Source organism: Delphinus delphis, chromosome 3 (genome assembly GCF_949987515.2).
Source record: "Delphinus delphis chromosome 3, mDelDel1.2, whole genome shotgun sequence".
NCBI lineage: Eukaryota > Metazoa > Chordata > Mammalia > Artiodactyla > Delphinidae > Delphinus > Delphinus delphis.
Window position 1 is genome coordinate 78,214,717 of NC_082685.1, and position 25,575 is coordinate 78,240,291.

The 25,575-nt window shown below is 41.1% G+C and overlaps 1 protein-coding gene and 1 long non-coding RNA gene across 4 annotated transcripts in view; one reads left to right on the forward strand and one right to left on the reverse strand.

Annotated features, from left to right (window-relative positions):
* COMMD10 (COMM domain containing 10) overlaps positions 1 to 5,472 on the reverse strand; it is a 165,377-nt gene extending 159,905 nt beyond the window's left edge. Inside the window, exons 1-2 of one of the 3 annotated variants that reach the window (XR_009518973.2) lie at positions 5,250 to 5,472; positions 3,735 to 3,825 (exon numbers count right to left, since the gene is read on the reverse strand). Coding sequence is in view for 1 of the 3 variants with exons in the window: in XM_060008986.2 (XP_059864969.1) it covers positions 3,735 to 3,825; positions 5,250 to 5,290 (132 nt within the window). In the remaining 2 variants the exon portion in view is untranslated. Of the gene's footprint in view, positions 1 to 3,734; positions 3,826 to 4,916; positions 5,022 to 5,249 lie in introns of those variants that run through there. The other 2 variants (XR_009518974.1, XM_060008986.2) reach the window with 2 other exon arrangements.
* On the forward strand, positions 4,924 to 25,480 carry LOC138414043 (uncharacterized). The gene is made up of 3 exons (XR_011246419.1): positions 4,924 to 5,032; positions 22,722 to 22,827; positions 25,241 to 25,480. It is a non-coding gene; the product is annotated as an uncharacterized lncRNA (long non-coding RNA).
* Positions 25,481 to 25,575: the final 95 nt, after the last annotated feature.

Genomic DNA, 25,575 nt, shown 5'->3' on the forward strand with positions numbered 1-25,575 from the left:
CACATCAGAAAAAACCCTCAGATTTCTTTGCTTTTGTATTTCTTGTGTCTGATTTTCATAATTCTTCCACTTCAATCTATACCCAGCAGTTGATTCTTGAAACTGCCTACATGCCCCATCACAGGAGCGCCTTCACCCCCAGTTTGCTGTTGCTAGTCGGCCATGGCCAGAAATCCAGACACCTCATCTTGCAGAACTAGACATATAACATAGTAACATCAATAGGCTTTGTGGGAGGGCCTAAGAGTCTCTGGAGCAAGGTATATGAGGGTTTTTTTTTTAATTGCATGAGTTGTGACAGCTATTTTAAAAATGTAGAGGCCACAAATGTTTGTTTTTAAGTTCACAGATAAGGAAGTTACTCTGATCTCCTTCAGTGTTTCCCAAGGCAGACTCTATTAGCATGCAGGATGAGACAATTCTTTGTACAGGACTGTCCTACTCACTGCAAGACATTTAAAGGTACACATATACAATGGAATATTACTCAGCCATTAAAAAGAATGAAATAATGCCATTTGCAGCAACATGGATGGATCTAGAGATTGTAAAACTAAGTAAAGTAAGTCAGACAGAAAAAGACAAGTATCAAATGATATCGCTTATATGCAGAATCTAAAAAAAGATATAAATGAACTTATTTACAAAACAGAAACAGACTCACAGACTTAGAAAATGAACTTATGGTTACCAGGGGGGAAGGGATAGTTAGGGAGATTGGGATTGACACGTACACACTCCTATACTTAAAATGGATAACCAACAAGGGCCTACTGTACAGCCAGGGAACTCTGCTCAATATTATGTAACAACCTAAATGGGAAAAGAATTTGAAAAACAATAGATCCGTATATACGTATAACTGAATCACTCTGCTGTACATATGAAACTAACACAATGTTGTTAATCAACTATACTCCAATATAATATAAAAAGTTAGAAAAAACAAAGTTCCTGGGCATTAAATGCCACCAGCACCCTCCACACATTGGTAACAAACCACCCAAAATTCCCAAGTATTCCTATATGCCACGATTGCTCAGGAATAGATGCTCAGACCCATACTTAGGCATGCCCATATTCTATACCTAAGCTTATTTTCCCCATGTTTATTTCTACTAGAGATTTCAAGGAACCAGTCTGGACAAAAATAGATACCCTCTGCCCACAATCCCATTTTACCAAGATCAAACTTGGTAAAATCAAAGTGTCAAGCTGATAACACTAAGAATAGCAACCAAATCCCTAAACCTCTTCACCAACTTACCTGCATGCAGTTTCACCGCTCTCAGGACTCTGCTTGTCCCAAGGCAAAGGCCAACCTGACAGACCAAGAGTACATAAAAGAAAGCTGGCAGATCTGAGACGTTGCTGCCAACTCTTTGGTAAGAGCCCTTATCACAACTGGAGTCCCTCTGGAAGAACATTCCCTAAAACTGTCCAGGGGGGTTGGGGGAATGGGATGGGTTGCCCCTTTCCTGACTTTCTCTCCTGACTTTCTGCAGGCAAGTAATCAAATACAGATGCTTCTGTCCTCAGCTGCTTCAGCTCTTCAACAACCACACCTTCTCACCTCCACGCCCCACCTCTGAAGGCACAGCATTCAAACACCTCTGTGGAATGCTTTGGCCATTCAGTTACTCTAAGATAGATCCTAATGTTTTCTCAACTCCAGAGGGTCAAAGACAAACTCCAGAGGGTCACGAGTTTCCTGCAGATGTTCCATCCTCCCTCAGTACGAAGAACAAAAGATGTATATAAGTGTTCTGTGTCCCGTACCACTTTGTGTGTGTTTAAGAAGGCAGCCACCCACAACACTGTAAATCAACTATACTTCAACTGAAAAATACAATAAAATAAATAAAATAAAAAAGAAGGCAGCCGCCAACTCAGACAATCAAAGAAACTCTGTATCAACTGCCTGCATCATTCACTTTGGGACTGATTTATATACCATTTCACACTCTTTCCTGAGCTTTACTGTAATGGGTCAGAGGGATGGATTCTGGAGCCAGACTGCCTTACTAGCTAGCTGTGTGACCTTGGGCAAATTACTTCACTGGTCTCTATCTCAATTTCTTCATGGATAAAATAAGGATGACAACAGTTCTTACTTCCTAAGGGTGCTGTGAGGATCAGATGAGTTAATACCACAAAGCCATTAGAACAGCACCGGTCACAGAGGGAGTAATGGAACTGTGAATAGCAAACACCACAGAATGTAGCTGCTATTGTGACTGTGGTTGTTCCTCCTGCTTCTCCTTCTACATCACAAATTCCTTATAGGCAGGAATTCAGAGAACCTATATTCATTTTGTGTTTCCCATGGCAAGGAAAAGAATGAACTCCAAGTATAGCTATTGAGTGCCAACTGCATAACTATCAATGTATCAAGTGTGAGAAATATAAAGATGAGTAAGACATGATACTTAAAGTATTCAAGGTCAGAGAAAGACCCTGTAATCATGAAACAAATACTTATGATGTAGTACTAAAGTGAGGTGAGGACGAACCAAGTGTTTTAGAAGCAAAGAAGAGAGGATGAGCTGCTGAGAGTAGGACTGTCAAATCCTTGAAAGATGAATAGTTTATTCACTAAAGAAGGGAAGATATTTCAGGTAAGGGAAAGAGTATATTACACAGACACCAAGTCGAAAAAGTTCACAGTACGTTCCAGTAAAAGAGCATCCAGGGTAGCTGAAACACTTGCAAAGTGGGGAAAACACAGACTGTACCTATATTGTAACGTTAGTATAATACAATGTTAAGGAATATGAACTTTTTCCCATGAGCAATGGAAAGTCATTGATGGCTTTGAACGCTGTAAAGATATGATCAACTTTTTTTTTTTTTTTTTAGGAAAAAAATATTTGGAAAGATAAATGGAACAGCACCATGAAGAAGTGATAAGAAGGTAGAAGACTACAGACAGCAGTACCAGTTTGAAGGTAACTGTTGTAGTCCAAGGGAGAAATAATAAGGCTCTGAACTCAGATTACGAAGAGAACTTGGATTTGAGAGATACTTCAGAGGGAGAAAGGGCAGGGCTTTGGGACTGGTCTCTGGCCAGGAAAAAGAAGAGGTAAGAGTCTGGGTTCTCATTTAATGGTGATACTTTGCACCAGGTAGAGCAGTTAATGGGCACTCCTTAAACACATGTTGAATGGAATTAAATTTTATTAACCTGGTAAAGAAGTTAACTAAGTAATGTTAGCAAATTAACCAAGTAATGAATTACTAAGCAACAATATATCCAAGATAACCACACCCTTAAAATAAAAGTGGAAGAGAAAGATTAAATGAAAAATTACATATTGGTTGATAGCAAAACTACAGAGTTATTTTTAAGACAAAGAATGAAATCATGATATCAGAATTGTCCCAAAGCGTGTTCCACAGAGCCTTGGTTCCAAAATAAATACCATGATAAAACAGTTCCCTGGTCAAACACATTTGGAAAATTTTGCACACAACATTCATGCTTAAATATTTACTATTAACACTACCATAAAATATACTCTGAAAAGTTCCATGATTTAAAAAAATTAATTTGAATGAAGACAGAAGTTCCCAAACTTTTGACCGTGGGATATTATCAAATTTTCTAGAGACCCGGTGTTCCTGAACACCTGCTGGAGAACAATACCTCGCAAAAGGTACTTCAAGTAGAAACCTAGAGTTGCAGTGGAATCACAAGAATATATTATAATCTATAGAAGTGCAAACATACAAACCTTCAGGTGAAGTTTTTGAAGAATTCGGGTGAGCAATCGTGGAAATCTTCCTATATCTATTTCATTTATCAGCGACACTGCTTTTTTCATGCTAAATAAATTCATAAAACAAAGTTTTAAAATGAGTTTTCCCCAAGTGGTACTGTAGTTACTGTAAGTACAGCTGTCTGTAAGTTTTCATTTCGACAACTCTGCTTGCTACAAGGTAAGTCTGAGTAAAATAAAGAAAAACAGATGATGGCCAGCAAAGGCAGGATGTTTCCAAAAGATACCTCCAAAAGTATATCTGTTGAAAAGGTCTATCTGGCAAATTTTCTCTTTCTTCTGGGCAAGGCAAACGACTAGGAGAAGCTTGCACTCTGTGGGGGAATGGTATTAATTTACGAGTGAAAGTTTATGTATCCACTTAACTCAAAACAGAACTTTGAGAAGAGTGGGAGAAGGGAATTGGCAATTACACCAAAATGAGAAAGAAAAGACTGCTGCATGGCAGGTAATGGAATAAAAAAAAAAAAAACTACATACAATATCATTTGGGGTCACTAAGTACACAGCTGTTTTAAAACCCTGTTTCAATTGTAATAATCAACTTAAATTATGTGATAAGAACAATTCTACTGCACCACGTTGAATATGGTTTACTGATGTGATATGTTACCCAGGGCATTGGTGTGAGAAAAGGAACTGGCTGTCAGAACTCAAGTAATCAAAAAAGGAAAAACTTCAAAATGACAACTCTCTTCAAAAAGACTCCTGGTCCAATCTAGACACAAAGTTATTCTCCAGCCTCAATTATTTGCCTGTATACTTCCGCACTTTTCTGCATCCACACACCACCTGCACTATTATTTTTCATTAAATGGAGTCACTTTTACTTAAATAATTTTATTTTAAAACATAACTACCTCACCACCATAGACAGCCGATCTTACTTATCTACCATAAATAGAAATGAACTAAATAAACAAATGAACTCAAAAGAAATCAAATGAAAACAAAAGCAATGTTACTCAATTCTGGCTAGATACTGTTACAAGCCAAAACTCCTGGCCTGAGGCCTAGTCTATCTCGATTGAAAAGGTATATTAACGCGTGTTAAGTATTAAAAACCATCCGGGACCAATAGGAGACTTTCTCATAATCAGGAGGTCTGAAAGAGAACTGAAAACGGAAACGGAATACCTTTCCACGCGATTTCAGTGTTACTCCAGGCTGGCTTGGGTACCTGCGATACAGACTCGGGGAACGGTGACACTGACCACACACTGTCGTACGAACCTCAGCTGCCCAGGCCCACTGTAAGTCCACGCAGGTGAACTACCACGCAGGTGGAGGCACCCGCAGACTCGCGCAATCCCGCGGGGCCCGCACTGCGACTCCGCCAGCCCCTCCGGACACGCGCGGCCCCGCACCTGCCCCTCCGCCCCGGCCCCCCACCCGCGCCTCGGCGACAGACAGCAGCAGCATCCTTACGCCTGCCCTGTCCGCGCTGCCCCCGTGCTCAGCCGGGGCTACCTGGGGCTCTCCCGCAGAATCAGCGCCGCGGACGCCGCCATCCTCGAAGCTCCCTAGCCCCGCCGCCAGGATCAGCTATCTGGAGTCCAACCAATGGCGGCGGCAGCGGCGGACGGCAAGCCGGAAGGCTCAAGCCACGCAGGGGCCGCGCCGCTCCGGTCCTGCGATCCTGGAGGGGCGAAGGGGCGTTCCCGTCGTCCTCCCCGCCACTCCCGCCGTTCCGAGTTAAGGCTGTACATATATTAATTTATTTATATGTACAATTTGCCTATTTTATATATATACGCATACCTGGATATGGTGTGGCTATTTTTATGTATTATGTAGGTAGCGTGTGTGTATAAACATATACATTTACGCGTACGTACATATACACATACTTTTTTTTTGGAAGAAAAAGTTTAAGCAGTGTCCGCGGTGTCTGGCCTGCGCTGCAAATGGGCAGGCGGTGGAACGCGCTCCCCGAAGGAGCCCAGGGCCAGCTCCACCCTGTGCCCTGCGCCACCAGCCCTTCCTGTATCTACACCCCTGGAGCTCTGCAGTGCCCCCACTCGGAGCCTGGGCTCTTTGTACTCTTATTCGTTCAGTAGTGTTCTTTGAGCACCTACTGTGTGCCAGGCACTGTGCTAGACACTCGGGATACAAAAGACCAAAATTCCTGCTCTTGAGGTTTGCCAGCAGGTAAATGGGCAAATGTTCGTTGTGCCTTTCTTTGTGGTCGGGCACTGAGCTAGGTACTGCGGAGTAGAGAAGATGAATCGCCGCAGAAACTGCGATTAAGGACATCTCAGGAGAATAGAGAGACAACGCGGGTTCAGGAATACCTTTGTCTCACTTAGAGAAAAACATGTAGTGCATTAAGGGGATTCAGAGCTGGGAACAGTGATAAGGCATCCGAGGTTGGATCAGAAAAACTTCCTGGGACAGGTGGCATGAAGAAGCCTTGAATGATAGGCTGTGGCATGTACATTTAGTCTGGTGAGAAATGGGGAGCCATTAAATGTTTTCAAGCAAAGAAATTTTTGTGAGAACTGTGTTTGTTTGTTTGTTGAAGATTACTGTAAGCAGAATGATTATTGGATGGGAAAGAGGTAAGCAGGAAAGCCAGATAGGGAGCTATTGCAATAATCTATGGAAAGCAATAAAATCCTTGGTAGTAAAATGGCATTGGAGAATGAAAAGATAGTGGATGAATTAGAGTTACATTTCAGCTGTAGAATCTTCAGGAGCTGAGAAAAGATTGGATTTAATTTTCGTACCCAATTATGTTTTACTTAAATTATTATTTACATTAGTTGGCATTCCTAGAGCAGCCCTGAAACATCCTAACTGAAAGAAGCCAGATTGCAAATTAAAAGTGAATAATCCCCACATGGATAATTGAGTCAATTATACAGTGTATTGAACACATACAAATACATATGGTTCGACAACACACATTTCCCAATTTGTGCAGCATCTGAAAAAAATGTGTGTGGATCTACATAAATTATAGGTGTCCGATACAAACACAGATTACCTTACCTGGCACATTAATAGAGTCCCAGTTCGCTCAACTTTTGAATCATTTCCCTTTTGTCTTGATTCATTGCCTGAAGTAGAGCCACTAACCAGGTAAAACTATTTTGAATCTCTAGGAGGAGGAGGTGAAGTTTACCTCCTCTTCAGTTCCCTTCAAAACTATAGCTGGGATTTTGAGCCAAAGAACCTCAGGGTGGTTTGAGCCCTGAATCTGTGTAACCTGGAACAAAGCACTCTACCTCACCAAGTTTCCTCTTACTGATCTGCAAAATGGAGGTGAGAGTAACGTCTGCTCCCCTGGGCTGTGGTGAGAATTAAACAGCCTGATGTGTATGTGCAAGAATCACTCTACCTTCCCTTATCTTTATAAGCACAGACTTCCAAGATTTTAGCAAAACTGTGTCCAGTGGACACAGAGGGCCTCTCACTATATTTCTCTTCATTTTCACTGACAGGGTGATCACTTTTTTTAATATAGAAATTTATTTATTTATTTTTGGCTGTGTAGCGGTCTTCGTTGCTGCGCACTGGCTTTCTCTAGTTGCGGCGAGCCGGGGCTACTCTTCCTTGCGATGCACAGGCTTCTCATTGCGGTGGTTTCTTTCATTGTGGAGCACGGGCTCTAGGCGCGTGGGCCTCAGTAGTTGCGGCACGCGGGCTCAGTAGCTGTGGCTCACAGACTCTAGAGCACAGGCTCAGTAGTTGTGGTGCACAGTCTTCGTTGCTCCGCGGCATGTGGGATCTTCCCGGACCTGGGCTCGAACCCGTGTCCCCTGCATTGGCAGACGGATTTTCAACCACTGCACCACCAGGGAAGCCCCGGGTGATCACTTCTTATTACTACTTTTTCCTATAAAGGCTTGATGCAGTGAATAATTTCAACCCCTAAATGAGACTATTACCCCAAATATTTCTGTAGTCTCTGGAGTATACCTATCCAAAGCTACAAGTCATCGTAGTTGTCTTCCTGTTGCCACCTGCTGGAGGGCAGGAAATGTACCTCCTGGAGGCATAATTCCATAACCACACTTTACTCCTACCCCCAACTTGTCAACCCATCTTTATGATAGATCTGGAGCCCAGATCTGTTGCCCCTGATCTATTAGGGCTACTAAACATGCTCAGTGCGCTGAAATTTCTTCCATACCGTTGCCTTTATTGCAAACTTCTGCCAAATTCACCTTTTTTTATATTCTGTGTTAGCCTGGGTTCTCTAGAAAACAACCTGAGTTGCATGCTGGTGTTTCATTGGGGGCTGTAATTGTAGGGAAGTAGGAGTGAGGGCAAAGGGAAGGAAAGGAGGAATGAAGGGAGGAGGAAAGCAAATAAAAGGTGGCATGTTATCCCAATTGTTACAGCTTCAAAACCCAGCTTATTTCTCAGAGAGACTATTTCAAGTTGCTGTATCTTGCAACAGCAAAGAGATAGCAATGGGGGGAAATTTTTGTCTGCAAACTCTTTCCAATCTGCTGTCTTTTTTTGGTCCAAATTTGTCCTATGGTTCACACCTCCCCTGAACTCCTGGGCTATGTCACCTGGCACCTCTAGGCAGCCACTGGAAAATCCAGAGCTTCCATGAGTCGGGTAGAGTAGGAACTGAGTCTGGAGCTGTTAAAAAGAGCCCTTGGCTCAATCCCTGCCAACACCCACCTCAGATGTCTCCTCCCCAACCCCTGCCCCACCAAGGCTGGCAGCAAGTGACAGGAGATTTAAGACCACGGGAATAATTCAGCATTCCCAGGGCTCACTTTACTGGGAAAGTCAAGCAACGGGCTGAAGCCTGGGATGCAGTGGGGTGAGCGTATCTGGGGAGGTACATAGCCTGAAGACAGTTTTACTCCTCAAGTGGAATCTCAACACAAGAATTGCTTGGGCCATGAGTGCTTCAGCTCTTAACTGATGGACCTTTTTCAATTCACGTGTGCCTAGTTGTTCTACCAAAGTCTATCAGAACACAGGTTGGAGTGAGGTTGGTGACCACCCTCCCCTCTGTCTTTAGAGCTAGGTATGAACTTTGTCCCATTTGGAGCACCTCCTTTTTGTGTTTTTTTTTAAGTTTGTTGTTGTTGTTTTTTGATATGGACCACTTTTAAAGTCTTTATTGAATTCCTTACAATATTGTTTCTGTTTTATGTTTTGGTTTTTTGGCCGCGAGGTATGTGGGATCTTACCTCCCCAACCAGGGATCGAACCCACACCCCCTGCATTGGAAGGCGGAGTCTTATCCACTGGACCGCCAGGGAAGTCCCTGGAGCCCCTCCTTTTTGATGGGTTCCTTCCCAAGGGCCCCATGGCAGTATCCAGCAATGTGGCCTCAGTCTGCACCCGCCTTCTCCCTACTAGGCATGATTTATATCTTTAACACTCAATGAAGTAGAGCGAAAGTCTGGGAATATTTTTTCCAGAAGTCTCCTCCAACGCTTAAGAAAACCCTGGGTACATCAAGGAACCCAGCCCAAATCCATTCCTCAACATTCCAGCCACAAATGTAAATGATTATCTTTGGAGGAAAGGTAACACCTACTCAGCCATCAGAATGGTATCTGAGCCCCAGGAACCTAGTCCAGCTGAAATGACCTTTTAAGTAAGCTCTTGATATATACTGTCAAACTGGGGGGTTGGGGAGGCCAGGTGTAAAGGGTTTTATTACATACCCAGATTATTCTGGCAATGGGTTAGCTAAGTGTCTGGCCCAGGACCCTAACACTATGAAAGTCTGCAGTCCTACAACTCACCTTGAGTTTCCCAGGTGAGCTATCAAAGGTAGTTTAGAGTCACATCAGGGCAGAGGCCTAGAACTGCCTGCCACTCATGGCCTATACCCAGATGACTGGCAAATACAAAAGTCACATTCAGCTGCTTTGTCACACTCACTTGCAGAAGCCATTGGCCCAGTTTTCCTCCTTCCCTCCACCTCCCGGTCTCCACACCAGCATCAGTCACACTCTCCAGCCCTGTTTTTAGCTCTGTTGTCAGCACTTACCTCATAAGTGTGAGTGAATCAGTTGGGATGTAACTGAAGAACAGCCTTCTACGTGGTAAACGTGTCATTGTTCCACATTTTCTCCCCAGATTCTCAGGGGAATGAAGTTTTAAAATCACATATTCTAATTTAAGAGTTGGTTATGTGAATGTTCCTGTTTAATGTGAGACACATTAGGAATCAAGAAAGCATAAACATAAAGTCTTCTCTGAGTATTTGCATACCAGGCTGTGATGTGGAAAGGAAGCAAGAAGCTTAGAAAAAAAGAAAAGAAGGAATGGTATCAAGGGTGCAGGCCACATTTGTCCATACAAACAGTATTTATGTGCACCCACCCTTAACTGAATGGAGGGTGGGGAAGGGAATGGGAGGGAAACTTTTATTAAAATGTAGCAAAAATATACTTTGTGATATATGAACAGATCTCTGTTCTAATCTATTCTCCAACTTCAAGTTGAAAACCATCTCAAATTATCACCCTTCCATATTAATTTGTACCTAATTTCCTTCACTCAACCTCTCAGAGGCCCGTGCCATTAACAGGACTGATATTTACACATAGGATGTGTGAAACATTGAATGGTTTCTTCAGTAATTTTCACCGGTGAGCAGAGTTTGAAAAGAATTAAATGGCGCTTCCCTTATAGACACGTACACAGAGGCACAATTGCAGATTCCCCTTTACCCAATGACTAAGAAAGGAAATAAAAACAGTAAACACCACAAATAGGCAACTGGAAAAAAAAAAAAACTACCTGTTGAGAGCAAACAAAGGAAGAAGCATAGCTTAACAACACACTTGAGAAAGCATCTGCCGAGAAAAAAAAGAACGTCTGCTTTGGCTAAGCTGTATCTTAAAGGTGATCCCCGCACTGCTGAAACAGCACTAGGAAAAGAAGGCGTCCACAAAGCCAGGAGAATTCTCCTTCTACCCCGTACCTTAAAGAGGAGCAGAAGTTGGGGGGGTAAATAGTCAGCCCAAGGGGAGTCATGGGACATCCTTGGAGAATGTATGTCTGTGAAGGCAGGTGCAGGTTGCCACGGAGGGTGGAGGAACCTCCAAGAGTCCATCTTTTGGTGCCCCTGGGGGAGGGGAAAAGTAGAACAAGGCGGAAACAAAACAAAACTATATCTAATATCCCAAGTGATGAATGTGGAGCTGGAAATCTGAAGAGAAAATAAGAAAAGCTATCCTGAGGGAAAAAGCCAGTGGAAAAGGTTACATCAGAGCTGCAGTGAAAATAGCCTTTCTTCCACCCCGACCTCCCCACCTCATTGTTAACACTGGGTGAAACCCACGGGCACCCCAATCCTTCCCCCATACTACGTGGAAATAGGGGCGTGAACAACCAGGGCTGACCCGGGGGGAATCAGAGGCTCTGTGGTGCCACAGTTAGTGAAGGTTTTTCCCCCTTCAGGGACTGGGGACGCCCCTACCAAGTGGAGTGAATCCTGACACAGAACAGTTAAGTGAACCTCAGAGTTGAGACAGCGAAAATTAAATCCACCACCAAGTGCTCAGTCCCAGCTTCCCTCACTTAAGCTTTTGTAGGAAGAAGAAGGAGGAGGGGGAGGGGGAGAAGGAGAAGAAAAGTAGATAGAATGCAATTCTGAGCCACCGGGATGGAAAAACAGATCTCACGCAAACAGGCAAAGGAAGTAAGGTGATTAGGCACTACACCAGAGACAACAGAGGTCTGGGCAGAACTGTCCACGCTAAACATAAATAGGATGAGAAGAAAGGGCATAACAACTATGCAATCATCCTACAGAAAAAGAGGGGTATTCAGTATATAAGAAACAGGTGAAAAGTTCAACCTGGAATAAAACATAACCTAAGAGACAGAAGAAAATGCCACGTGATTGCTCAAGATAAAATTTAAGACGAAAATAAATTCAGTGGAACAAGAGCTAAAAGACAACTTGATGAAACAACAAAATTAGATGTAAAAGGCATGGCAAAACCAAAGAAAGAAATGGAGGGCTAAAAGCACACCATCTCCTAATTAACAGGTAAATAAGAAACAGAAGGAAACAGACTAGGTACAATTGCAAATTGAATTACTGACAGAAAGAAAGGGCTATTCATGTTAAACGAAAAGGAGAGAGACAAACACAAAGTAGATACTGAGAACAAAGAAAAGCCAACCTGAGGATAACTGTGTCCCCAAGACAAGAACACAACAAAAAGACACAAAAATACATTCAATTACTGTAATAGTCTGACTCCATTTCGATGTGACTGCTGACAGCTTTCAAGCCCCCATCCCTCCCTCTCCCTTCTGCCCCACATCTGGGCAAACTGATGAGGAAGCCCGGTTGCTCCCTCCTTAGGCACTGGCAGGATGTTCAAACCACACAAGCCCCTGCCTGCATGGGAGAACCCTAATCCTGGCCCCACTCCCTGAGCACGATAAAACCCCAAGCAAGTCAGACTTCCTGCTCTCCCCAGATGTTTTTTGACCTGCTGGGAGCCTGTCCTGCTCACCCCAGAAAGCCTCATGATATGAGTAATAAACATTTTCATAGCTTCTTGGAGTGTGTGTGTGGTGCCACCAGTCTTTTTTTTTTTTCTTAACATCTTTATTGGAGTATAATTGCTTTACATTGGTGTGTTAGTTTCTGCTTTATAACAAAGTGAATCAACTATACATATATCCCCATATCTCCTCCCTCTTGCATCTCCCTCCTAGTCTTCCTATCCCACCCCTCTAGGTGGTCACAGAGCACCAAGCTGATCCCCCTGTGCCATGCAGCTGCTTCCCACTAGCTATCTATTTTACATTTGGTAGTGTATGTATGTCCATGCCACGCTCTCACTTTGTCACAGCTTCCCTTCCCCCTCCCCATGTCCTCAAGTCTATTCTCTAGTAGGACTGTGTCTCTATTCCTGTCCTGCCCCTAGGTTCATCAGAACCTTTTTTTTTTTTTTTTTAGATTTCATATATACATGTTAGCATACAGTATTTGTTTTTCTCTTTCTGACTTACTTCACTCTGTATGACAGACTCTAGGTCCATCCACCTCACTACAAATAACTCAATTTTGTTTCTTTTTATGGCTGAGTAATATTCCATTGTATATATGCAACACATCTTCTTTATCCATTCATCTGTCGATGGACACATATGTTGCTTCCATGTCCTGGCTATTGTAAATAGTGCTGCAATGAACACTGTGACTCTTTTTTTTTTTTTTTTTTTTTGCGGTACGCGGGCCTCTCACTGTTGTGGCCTCTCCCGCTGCGGAGCACAGGCTCCGTACGCACAGGCTCAGCGGCCATGGCTCACGGGCCCAGCCGCTCCACAGGCTCAGCGGCCATGGCTCACGGGCCCAGCCGCTCCGCGGCATGTGGGATCTTCCCGGACCGGGGCACAAACCCGTGTCCCCTGCATCGGCAGGTGGACTCTCAACCACTGCACCACCAGGGAAGCCCCTGTGACTCTTTTTGAATTATGGTTTTCTCAGAGTACATGCCCAGTAGTGGGATTGCTGGGTTGTATGGTTGTTCTATTTTTAGTTTTTTTAAGGAACCTCCATACTGTTCTCCATAGTGGCTGTATCAATTTACATTCCCACCAACGGTGCAAGAGGGTTCCCTTTTCTCCACACCCTCTCCAGCATTTATTGTTTGTAGGTTTTTTGGTGATGGCCATTCTGACTGGTGTGAGGGGATACCTCATTGTAGTTTTGATTTGCCTTTCTCTAACATTAATCATGTTGAGCATTCTTTCATGTGTCTGTCGGCAGTCTGTATATCTTCTTTGGAGAAATGTCTATTTAGGTCTTCTGCCTATTTTTGGATTGGGTTGTTTGTTTTTTTGTTATTGAGCTGCATGAGCTGCTTGTAAAGTTTGGAAATTAATCCTTTGTCAGTTGCTTCGTTTGCAAATATTTTCTCCCATTCTGAGGGTTGCCTTTTGGTCTTGTTTATGGTTTCCTTTGCTGTGCGAAAGCTTTGAAGTTTCATTAGGTCCCATTTGTTTATTTTTTAATAAAATTATTTATTTATTTTTGGCTCTGTTGGGTCTTCATTGCTGTGCACAGGCTTTCTCTAGTTGCGGTGAGTGGGGGCTACTCTTGTTGGGGTGCACCGGATTCTCATTGCGGTGGCTTCTCTTGTGGAGCACGGGCTCTAGGCACATGAGCTTCAGTAGTTGTGGCTCGCGGGCTCTAGAGCGCATGGGCTTAGTTGCTCTGCGGCATGTGGGATCTTCCCGGACCACGGCTCGAACCCATGTCCCCTACACTGGCAGGCAGACTCTTAACCACTGCGCCACCAGGGAAGTCCCTATTTTTGTTTTTATTTCCATTTCTCTAGGAGGTGGGTCACAAAGGATCTTGCTGTGATTTATGTCAAATAGTGTTCTTCCTATGTTTTCCTCTGAGAGTTTTATAGTGTCTGGCATTACATTTAAGTCTTTAATCCATTTTGAGTTTATTTCTGTGTATGGTGTTAGGAAGTGTTCTAATTTCATTCTTTTACATGTAGCACCACTTATTGAAGAGGCTGTCTTTTCTCCATTGTATATTCTTGCCTCCTTTATCAAAGATAAGGTGACCATGTGTGCGTGGGTTTATCTCTGGGCTTTCTATCCTGTTCCATTGATGTATATTTCTATTTTTGTGCCAGTATCATACTGTCTTCATTACTGTAGATTTGTAGTATTGTCTGAAGTCAGGGAGCCTGATTGCTCCAGCTCCATTTTTCTTTCTCCAGATTGCTTTGGCTATTCGGGGTCTTCTGTGTTTGCATACAAATTGTGACAGTTTTTGTTCTAGTTCTTTGAAAAATGCCATTGGTAGTTTGATAGGGACTGCATTGAATATGTAGATTGCTTTGGGTAGTGTAGTCTTTTCACAGTGTTCATACTTCCGATCCAAGAACATGGTATATCTCTCCATCTGTTTGTATCATCTTTAATTTCTTTCATCAGTGTCTTATACTGTTCTGCATACAGATCTTTTGTCTCCTTAGGTAGGTTTATTCCAAGGTATTTTATTCTTTTTCTTGCAATGGTAAACGGGAGCATTTCCTTAATTTCTTTTTCAGATTTTTCATTATTAGTGCATAGGAATGAAATCTATACACAGAGATTTCTGGCATTAATTTTGTATCCTGCTACTTTACCAAATTCATTGATTAGCTCTACTAGTTTTCTGGTAGCATCTCTAGGGTTATCTATGTATAGTATCATGTCATCTGGAAACAGTGACAGTTTTACTTCTTCTTTTCTGATTTGGATTCCTTTTTTTTCTTTTTCTTCTCTGATTGCTGTGGCTAAAACTTCCAAAACTATGTTGAATAACAGTGATGAGAGTGGGCAACCTTGTCTTGTTCCTGATCTTAGAGGAAATGGTTTCAGTTTTTCACCACTGAGAACGATGTTGGCTGTGGGTTTGTCATATATGGCCTTTATTATGTTGAGGTAAGTTCCCTCTATGCCTACTTTCTGGAGAGTTTTTATAATCAATGAGCGTTGAATTTTGTCAGAAGCTTTTTCTGCATCTATTGAGATTATCTTATGGTTTTTATTCTTCAGTTTGTTAATATGGTGTATCACATTGATTGATTTGCATATATTGAAGAATCCTTGCATTCCTGGGATAAATCCCACTTGATCATGATGTACGATCCTTTTAATGTGCTGTTGAATTCTGTTTGCTAGTATTTTGTTGAGGATTTTTGCATCTATGTTCATCAGTGATATTGGCCTGTAGCTTTCTTTTTTTGTGACATATTTGGTTTTGGTATCACGGTGATAGTGGTCTTGTAGAGTGACTTGGGAGTATTCCTCCCTCTGCTATATTTTGGAAGAGTTTGTGAAGGATAGGTGTTAGCTCTTCTCTAAGTGTTTGATAGAATTTGCCTGTGCATCCATCTGGTCCTGGGCTTTAGTTTGTTGGAAGATTTTTAATCACAGTTTCAACTTCAGTGCTTGTGATTGTTCTGTTTATATTTTCTATTTCTCCCTGGTTCAGTCTCAGAAGGTTGTGCTTTTCTAAGGATTTGTCCATTTCTTCCAGGTTGTCCATTTTATTGACATATAGTTGCTTGTAGTAGTAATCCTTCATGATCCTTTGTATTTCTGCAGTTGTTACTTCTTTTTCATTTCTAATTCTGTTGATTTGAGTCTTCTTGTTTTTTTCTTGATGAGTCTGGCTAGTGGTTTATCAATTTTGTTTATCTTCTCAAAGAACCAGCCTGTAGTTTTATTGATCTTTGCTATTGTTTCCTTCATTTCTTTTTCATTTATTTCTGCTCTGATCTTTATGATTTCTTTCCTTCTACTAACTTTGGGGTTTTCTTGTTCTTATTTCTCTAACTGCTTTAGGTGTAAAGTTAGGTTCTTTATTTGAGATGTTTCTTGTTTCTTGAGTTAGGATTGTATTGCTATAAACTTCCCTCTTAGAACTGCTTTTGCTCCATCCCATAGGTTTTGGGTTGTCATGCTTTCATTGTCATTTGTTTCTAGGTATTTTTTTGATTTCCTCTTTGATTTCTTCAGTGACCTCTTGGTTATTTAATAGCATATTGTTTAGCCTCCATGTGTTTGTATTTTTTACAGTATTTTTCCTGTAACTGATATCTAGTCTCATAGCGTTGTGGTCAGAAAAGATACTTGATACGATTTCAATTTCCTTAAATTTGCCAAGCCTTGATTTGTGACCCAAGACATGATCTATCCTGGAGAATGTTTCATGAGCACTTGAGAAGAAAGTATATTCTGTTGTTTTTGGATGGAATGTCCTATAAATATCAATTAAGTCCATCTTGTTTAATGTGTCATTTAAAGCTTGTGTTTCCATATTTATTTTCATTTTCAATGATCTGTCCTTTGGTGAAAGTGGGGTGTTAAAGTTCCCTACTATGATTGTGTTACTGTCGATTTCCCCTTTTATGACTGTTAGCATCTGCCTTATGTATTGAGGTGCTCCTATGTTGGGTGCATAAATATTTACAACTGTTATATCTTCTTGGATTGTTTCCTTGATCATTACATAGTGTCCTTCCTTTTCTTTTTTAATAGTTTTTATTTTAAAGTCTATTTTGTCTGATACAAGAATTGCTACTCCAGCTCTCTTTTGATTTCCATTTGCATGGAATATCTTTTTCCATCCCTTCATTTTCAGTCTGTATGTGTCCCTAGGTCTGAAGTCGGTCTCTTGTAGACAGCATATATTCGGGTCTTATTTTGTATCCAGTCAGTCTATGTCTTTTGGTTGCAGCATTTAATCCATTTACATTTAAGGTAATTATCGACATGTATGTTCTTATTACCGTTTTCTTAATTGTCTTGGGTTTGTTTTTTTAAGGTCTTTTCCTTCTCTTGCATTTCCTGCCTAGAGAAGTTCCTTTAGCACTTGTTGTAAAGCTGGTTTTGGTGGTGCTGAATTCTCTTAGCTTTTCCTTCCCTGTAAAGGTTTTAATTTCTCCATTGAATCTGAATGTGATCCTTGCTGGGTAGAGTAATATTGGTTGTAGGTTTTTCCCTTTCATCACTTTAAATATGTCCTGCCACTCCCTCTGGCTTGCAGAGTTTCTGCTGAAAGATCAGCTGTTTACCTTATGGGGATTCCCTTGTATGTTGTTTGTTGCTTTTCCCTTGCTGCTTTTAATATTTTTTCTTTGTATTTAATTCTTGATAGTTTGATTAATATGTTCTTGGTGTGTTTTTCCTTGGATTTATCCTGTATGGGACTCTCTGCACTTCCTGGACTTGATTGACTATTTCCTTTCCCATGTTAGGGAAGTTTTCAACTATAATCTCTTCAAATATTTTCTCAGACCCTTTCTTTTTTCTCTTCTTCTTCTGGGACCCCTATAATTTGAATGTTTGTGTGTTTAATGTTGTCCCAGAGGTCTCTGAGACTGTCCTCAATTCTTTTCATGCTTTTTTCTTTATCCTGCTCTGTGGTAGTCATTTCCGCTATTTTATCTTCCAGGTCACTTGTCCGTTCTTCTGCATCAGTTATTCTGCTATTGATTCCTTCTAGAGAATTTTTAATTTCATTGATTGTGTTGTTCACCATTGTTTGTTTGCTCTTTAGTTCTTCTAGTTCCTTGTTAAATGTCTCTTGTATTTTCTCCCTTCTATTTCCAAGATTTTGGATCATCAGTCTTAACAGCAAACTAAATTTGGGGTGGGGAGTCCATCTCCGCTCTATGAGATGATCACAACAAATATACACTAGAAGACAATTTGCCTACAATGTTGGAAAAACTGAATCTGTACTTTGATGAAAGAGTAAATTGTTTTCTGGAAGAACCTGATATAGAATGATGATGCTAGGACAAATTCTTGTAAAATTATTAAACTCCTAGGATAAAGAAGAATTTCTTCAAGCATCCAGGTGAAAAAAGTAAGTCACTTACAAGAGGAAAGAAATTAACAATTCTCAGACTCCTCCATAGCAATGTCTACAAAGTTTTGAGAAAAGTACATTCTGTCCAGCCATGATGTAATTCAGTTATTAAAGCAAAAGTCAGATATACTCATATATGATTGTAGTTATAGTTTTCATGAGTTCTTTTTGGGAAAACTGATAGTTAAAAACAAGCCAACCAAGAGATTAATAAAAACAAAGAACACAGGAGCGGAGGTGCTACGGCATGTAGTGAACATTAAATCCATTTAGAACCAAGATTTAGTAAAAATGGGAATTATGCTTATGAGATTAAATATAAACATTATAATATTTGAAAATGTAAAATTAGTATATAGCTAAGAAGCCTAATTTAAAATGCACAAAATAAGTGGAATAAAGTTTTAGGAGTACTGATTTCTTAAACTTTCATGGCATAGTATCAATAAATGCTATCTTAAATGAAATACATCACTTAAAAAATAAACTGACTGTAACTTCTTAATCTTTTCTTGATCTTTCCAAGGGTAACAATGTAGAGAGCTGTAGTCTGAATATGGCTAATGGACTATGGAAATATTTTGCTTCCTCATTTTCTTTGACCTACTCAGTGATGACATAGGCAATGTAATCAGAGAGATTTTTTTCTTTGAAAACAATAGCAGCAACTTGAAATCTATAGCATGCTTCACGAATCGTGTTGTCACTGCTCGTAAAGGCACTTGGGTTTGTGACCCCCTGCCTTAGAGGAATATTTTAGGAACACACATAACTTTGTTAAAGAAACCACTTATTTTTTTAAAAGCAATTTCTTCACTTTCTTTTCTCTTATCCACTTTGATAAAACTATTTCTATATAGCCATATATAGGTGTCATAGACTGCATACAGTTTGAGATCTAGAAAAATATCAATATAGAGATTACTGGAATTTGGTTTGGCTAGTGTTTACAGTATTACTTCTGGTGGCTAAGATTTTCTATAATTTTTTACCTTCTACTTTTACTTCTCTGTACTGCTTGAATTTCCAATAATGAGAATGTATTATTTTAATAAAAACAATAAAATCATTATTCAAAATATAATGAAAACAAAGTGAATTAGTTACATGTTCAAGTTAGTTTTTCTATATGTATTAGGTACTAAAGGAGGTTACATATCAATAAAAATACTTTGGTGACCCAAATATTAACATCATTCTCAAGGTAATTTGTAAATAATATTAATTTATTAATCATTATCAAAATTTACTTAAGTTTTTTGTGTGTGTTCAAGGAAAGCCCAAAATAAATTATTAATATCCCTGCATTTGAAAAGAATGCAATCATATATCTCTTCAGTGTAACTGCCCCTCTTTTATTTACACAGGATCTTTAAAGGTTTTTTCTTTATCGTTTGCTTCCATTAGCAAATTGATGAGACGACATAGTTACTATCCCCCAGAAAGTGTCAGCATAGCATCAGTAAAGACAAAGCAGTGCTTGTAAAGCCAAAGAGGCAGAGAGGCCCCAGTCTGCTTCATTAGAGCCACAGGTAACAACATAGGGTTTGTTTGACCCTTCTCCCCGTTTCCTCATTGTTCCAAACACATGCCTGCCCATTCTCAGTTCTAAATCCGGAGTCGAGGAGGTTCTCCTTTGTGATTTGAATAAATTGTGGATTTTAGTTAACAATAATTTGTTGGTATTGGTTCATTAATTGTAACAAATATGCTGTACTAATCTAAGATGTTAATAATAGGGGAAATTGAGTGTGGGGTACATGGGAACCTTTTGTACTGTCTTTGCAAGTTTTCTGTTTTCGAAAACTGTTCTAAAAGAGAAAGTTTAGTTTTTTTAAAAAAAAAACCTATTAACTATTTGCAACTTTTTAAATTATAAAGGAAATACTGCTGTCAAAATGACACATATAAAACTTAAAAATATCATCACCTCCATGGTTTCTCATAGCAGCACGACTAGATCACAGGGACCGTTGCGGATGCTGTGCTGTGCAGCCCATATCCTCCTCCAGGAAGGAGGGCTATATTCCCCCAGCTGCTGGGAAGGTTGCTGGCTGACAGCTCTAAGCTGTCAAGTGTTCTTCAGGGATCTCCTCACCTAAAGAACCCCACCCAGCTCAAGGTCACATACACTTCTCAGGGCAGCCTGTCTCCAATATCTATAACGTAAACGCTCTCACCATAACCTGTTTCGAGCTACCAATGTTTTGTCAATGAATGCACACTTGGGAAGAGATGTATGCAATCTCTCCTCTCCAGAGCTAGTAGGAGCCAACTCCAGCACACCACTGTGTCACCCTGAAGTCAAACTGGGACAATGTCAAAGAACCATTTCAGCTCCAGAGCTTCCTGGGGCTAGATGAGTGCCCCAGGGAGCTGACTGGTCTGACTCCATCACAGCCCACCCTCCCCCTCCATCGAATCCTGCTTTCTTCCCACCCCTTTCCAGGTGTTGAACTCAAGAGCCCTCCTTAACCAACTTCCTGCATGCTAATTTCAGCTCAGATTCCACTTACTGGGGAACCCAAGTTGCAACAGGGATTCTTACTGGACAAACTGATCAAGATTATTACTCAATGACTGCCTCAGGTACTTGAAGACAATTATGATGGTGATGATGATGGTAGAGGTGGTCATGGTGATGGGAAGAAGAAGGAAAGGAAAAGTTTTTGTCTGATAGACTCTTGAATTTTACTTGAACAAGGATTCAGGATATTTGTCAGGTGGGATTGAAAAAATAAAAATGATAACCAAACATCTTAATGAAAAGAATTTATGTTACTATCTAGGAAACCCAGAGGACCTTTCATAACCATGCCCACTTTACTTTCACATTCCCCTCAACATGTGATCCATGATGTCACTCACCTTCAACCAATGTGCTTTTATCCAGCATCTTCTTTGTGCCAAGCTCTGTGCTAAGGATCTGGTGTCCAAAAAACACAGTCCTCCCCAAAAGGAAGTTACTAACTAATGTGAGGTCTGAAAAAGGACAATACAAAGCAAAAAAGTGCCATGATTGATGTGAGCACAAGGCAGGGTAGATGCTCTGAATACACAATGATAGCCACCATTTATCAAGCTATGCTTACTGTGTGCCCGGCATTGTTTTAAATGCTTTGCAAGCATTGTTTCATTAAATCCCACAACAATCCTGTCGGGAGGTCCACTCTCACAGAAAAGAAAACTCACAATGAGAGTCTGGGTGGCTTTCCCACGGTGACTCAATGAGTGGTGGGTAGAGCCATGATTTGGACCCCATGTGCTAACTCAAGACCTAGAACTCCTAACCACCGTCCTGCTGAGGGATGGAGAATGACTGAATCTAACAAGGAGTGTGTGATTGGGCTGAAGACAGAAACTCTGTAATGAAAGAATGGCAAAGAGACCACAAAAGAGATTGGGAAAAAACACTCAGAGAGGAAGGAGGGGAAAGAAACAAGGGTAGAAATGATTTCAAAAAGCAGAGCATGGTCAGCAGAGTCAAAAAGCAAGAGAAGGTCAACCAAAATAAAGATGTAAAGGTCCTTGGGCTTTAATCACAGTGCGGTCCTTGGGGATCTTGGCAAGGGAAGTTTTGGTTGACTAGGGGGTAGGTGGAGCTGATCACAGTGAGTTGAGAAATAAGTAAATAAGTGACAGAAATGGACACAGTGAGTGTTGAATATTATTTCTAGAAGCTCGGCTGTTCGGAAAAGAGGAGGGGGTCAGTAGACACAGGTTTAAAGAGAGATCTTTCTACAATAGGCTTTGCTTTGGTTTTTCTAAGAAGGGAGCATGGGTAGTTCATGGCTGTTGAGTTGACTTGCCTCGCTTCTCTTCCACCTTCTTTGTAGCAGCCCCTGATTTTATTTGGGCTAATCCCCTTCTCCCACTCTATGCTCTCTTGGTGGGACTGCTAATCTGGGAGGGTTTTGACCTACTGTAGGACCGTTCAGTACTTTCCCAGGGACTGATTGACACCAGGACAAAAAATGGTTAGAGTTGATTCACCCCCACAGTGATGAGGAGTCCGGCTCCTGGTTAAAAAACCTACATATGACTTTTCAGGCCTGACCATGGGCCATTACAAGAGCTCTCCCTGGACACCTCATGGAAAGGCTGCCCTCCCCACACTGGTGCACAGCCAGGACACTGTAATCTCTGAGGGGTGTTGCAGTCAAGGATTCGGGCCTCTCAGACCTGCGCTTTGCACATTTGCATTCATCAATCCTTGGTGTCTTTATCTGAGGCCTTGGGCAGACCTCTGCTGAGCCCTTCTTATCGGGAAGAGGAGGGAATTCTGAAGACATCTTTCCCCTCTCTGACTCAATACCCAGTACTCATCCATTCCTAGCCCTCACCCCCTGGCCTCACCATCCCAGGGTCCATAAAACTGCAGGAGCATTTTGTTCAGGGCTTGTCAACAGTAAGATGCCCGCCATGACGGCACTGATCTACCTGACCCTCCACCATGGGAAAAAAGGAACGGGGTTGGGGGTGGTGGTGCATCGTTTGGTTTTAGCCTCTTACTTATACAATCACAGTAAGTGATTAAAGACTTAACTCTTTCCTTTTTGGCTCTTTGCTTTAATCGGCTGCCGTGACACCTGACAACTCAGCTGTTTCTCCCAGCTCAGCTAAGCTCCCGACAACTGGTCCTGAGGACACTGTCCACCGTGCATTGCTCCCCGCTCCACAGCTGTCCTGGCACCTGCTTTTCCCGAGGCGAGCTCTTGTACATTTCCTTACATGGGGTGAGCCCTTTTTTGGCTTAAATTAGCCAGAACTGTTCGCAGTTGAAAAACCTTAGCTGACATAAGCATGTCTGTATGCTGATCATGAAAAGCCAACAACAACTAAGAGCGCAGAGATATAGAAAAGAAAGAGGAGAAATAACAACGGTGAATAGAGTGGGGCTCCTGAAGAATCAGGGGAAAAGGGATCCCGTGGTCATTCCAACCGACTGGTCCTTGACAGGAGAGAAACTTGTTTCACTGAACCTAGAGACACGGAGGCAAGAAAAGGATAGAGATTTGTCTGAAGACTTGGGGCAGGGGAGATAATCAGGATGTCAAAGTTATTTGTGTTGGATAACCTCTATCATTTCTAAGAAAGAGGAAACGTTGCTGAGAGGATGAAGAGGTGGTGAGTTTAAAAGGCTAAAGGTGGGGAAAGTGGGGGGGTGGTTGTGGGATGAACTGGGAGATTGGGATTGACATATATACACTAATATGTATAAAATAGATGACTAATAAGAACCTGCTGTATAAAAAATAAGTAAAATTCAAAACTTCAAAATAAATAAAAGGCTAAAGGTTACAAGGTTGCTGTGGCGAACAGCTGAGGAGCTCATTTGACCAAAGGAGGCATTGCCATGGGAACAGGCAACAGCATCAGTCTGCTTAACTAGTACCTTCATCACAGAAAGCTTGAGAAAGAGACATAAAGGAATTACACATTTTATCTGAAATATTTTCTAAACTTGATGTTTTGGCTAAAATGTAGCCTTTTTTTTCAGTTATAACTCTAAAGAAAAAAAAACACCAGAATAAAAATGTACTTATGAAACTTGAAAGATTGTCAAGCATTTGGAAGCATTAAATTTACAATAAACTTTGGTGGGAAAACCAAAATCTATTTCAATAGGGGTGTCTCGGTTTTGTTGTCTAAAACTTGAAGTACATATGAATGGCCAGCTGAGGGAGCCAAAACCATGCATATAATTTTTCTATAAAGCTTTTAGGAAAGTGGATTATTAAAAACTGCCAATGCAAATGAAACTCATCTTCTAAGAATGTATGCAAAAATTACAGAAATCATATAATTTAATGCTACTCTGATGCCAAGTACATTAGAGAAAATTTCAAAGCTACAAGGGGATTCTGAATCTCAAGTAGTTCAAAAAAGAAGCGTTCCTCCCACCCTCCCTCTCTGTTTCTCTCTCCTCTCTCTGGGACTGGTTTGTAGTGACTCCCCAAAGCTAGGTCATTTGTATTCTATTTCAGCGGAAACCTTCTGTGAGTTGTATCAACACTTGTTCAGCTCCTGCTGCAGGGAGCATACTTGTTACAGGTGTGTTGACAAGAAACAGGACAAGAAGCTCTGGCTCAGACCTCTTAAGTCAGGCTTCAGGTATAACTTAGGAAAGAGAAGGGACGGATTTCTCATGGAAGTCTGCTAAAAAAAATTGCTGCCACTACATAGAAGTGTCTTTCCATTTTCTGCATGATACCTGTGTTAGGGTATCTTGTTTATGAGCAAAAAAATCCAATTCTGACTAACTTAGTGGGGAAAGGAATGTATTGAAAGGATGCTGGTTTGTACTATCCTTTGAATAGTTTATAACTAAAATTTGGGGAAATATTTTATAATGAAAAATGATAAGAGTTTATTTTGAACAAACTTATGTTCACAAATTTGAAAATTTAGATTAAATGGATAATTCCTAAAAAAAATAGAACTCTCCAAAATTGACATTAGGATGGAACAAAATAGAATATAACTGTTTTTACAAATGCATGTATTATTAAACAATTGTATTATTAAACACTTTCTTATAAAAACCAACCAACCAACCAACCTCAGACCCAAATGGCTTCACTGGCAAGTTCCAGCAAATATTTAAGGAATATCTGGAAACCAAAGTCATCTGAAACAAAGCCTTCCAGAGAAGAAAAAAGAGATAGTAATCCACAACTCCTTTTGTGAGACAAGTATTACCTCGATATCAAAGACCACAAGGGATTCCACTTCCGGAAAGATGGGGTAGATGTGATAGGGACAGAGTAAAGGGACAAATTAGGTAATTAAGTAGTTAATCCCCCTAGGGAATTGTAAGTAAAGAAACAAGTATGGGAAACCCCTGTAAGTTAATGATCACTCAGGAAAGCAGATTTGCTTAACCACAAAACCAAGCAGGTCTGCTTAGCAACAAAACCATCCAACAGAAGCATCAGACATGCTCCCAAACAATAAAACAATGATGGCATGAGAATCACATCCTGCCCAGTGAGCTCAGTAAGTTAATAACCCCTAGGACATGCTCTCTGCACACATAAAAAACAATAATTTATTGAAAGGTGATATTTCAAAGTGAAAGACTCTCATTGTACTGAAACCTAAAATAATTTTTCCATAGTGCCATGGCAGTCCTGGCTTGACGATGTAAGGAGAAGAAAACTCCCCTGCCCAACCTGGAGGAGGACTTGATGGTGGAAGCATGACATCTACTCAAGAATGAGGAAGATGGCCTTTTCCCTCTCCCTACTGTTCCTTTGATTATAAAACTGTAGCCCACTAAGTTCTCGGGGTGCGGCACCCTCGCACCCACCCACTTTTGAGCCTCACAAGTGTCCCTATTCTAATAAATCAGTTCTTATTTACCACTTTGCCTCTTGCTGAATTCTTTCTGCCCTGAGACTGGAGCTCCTTGGAGCGCCCCCCAGAATGCCACCTAGTGGTATCAGACGTATT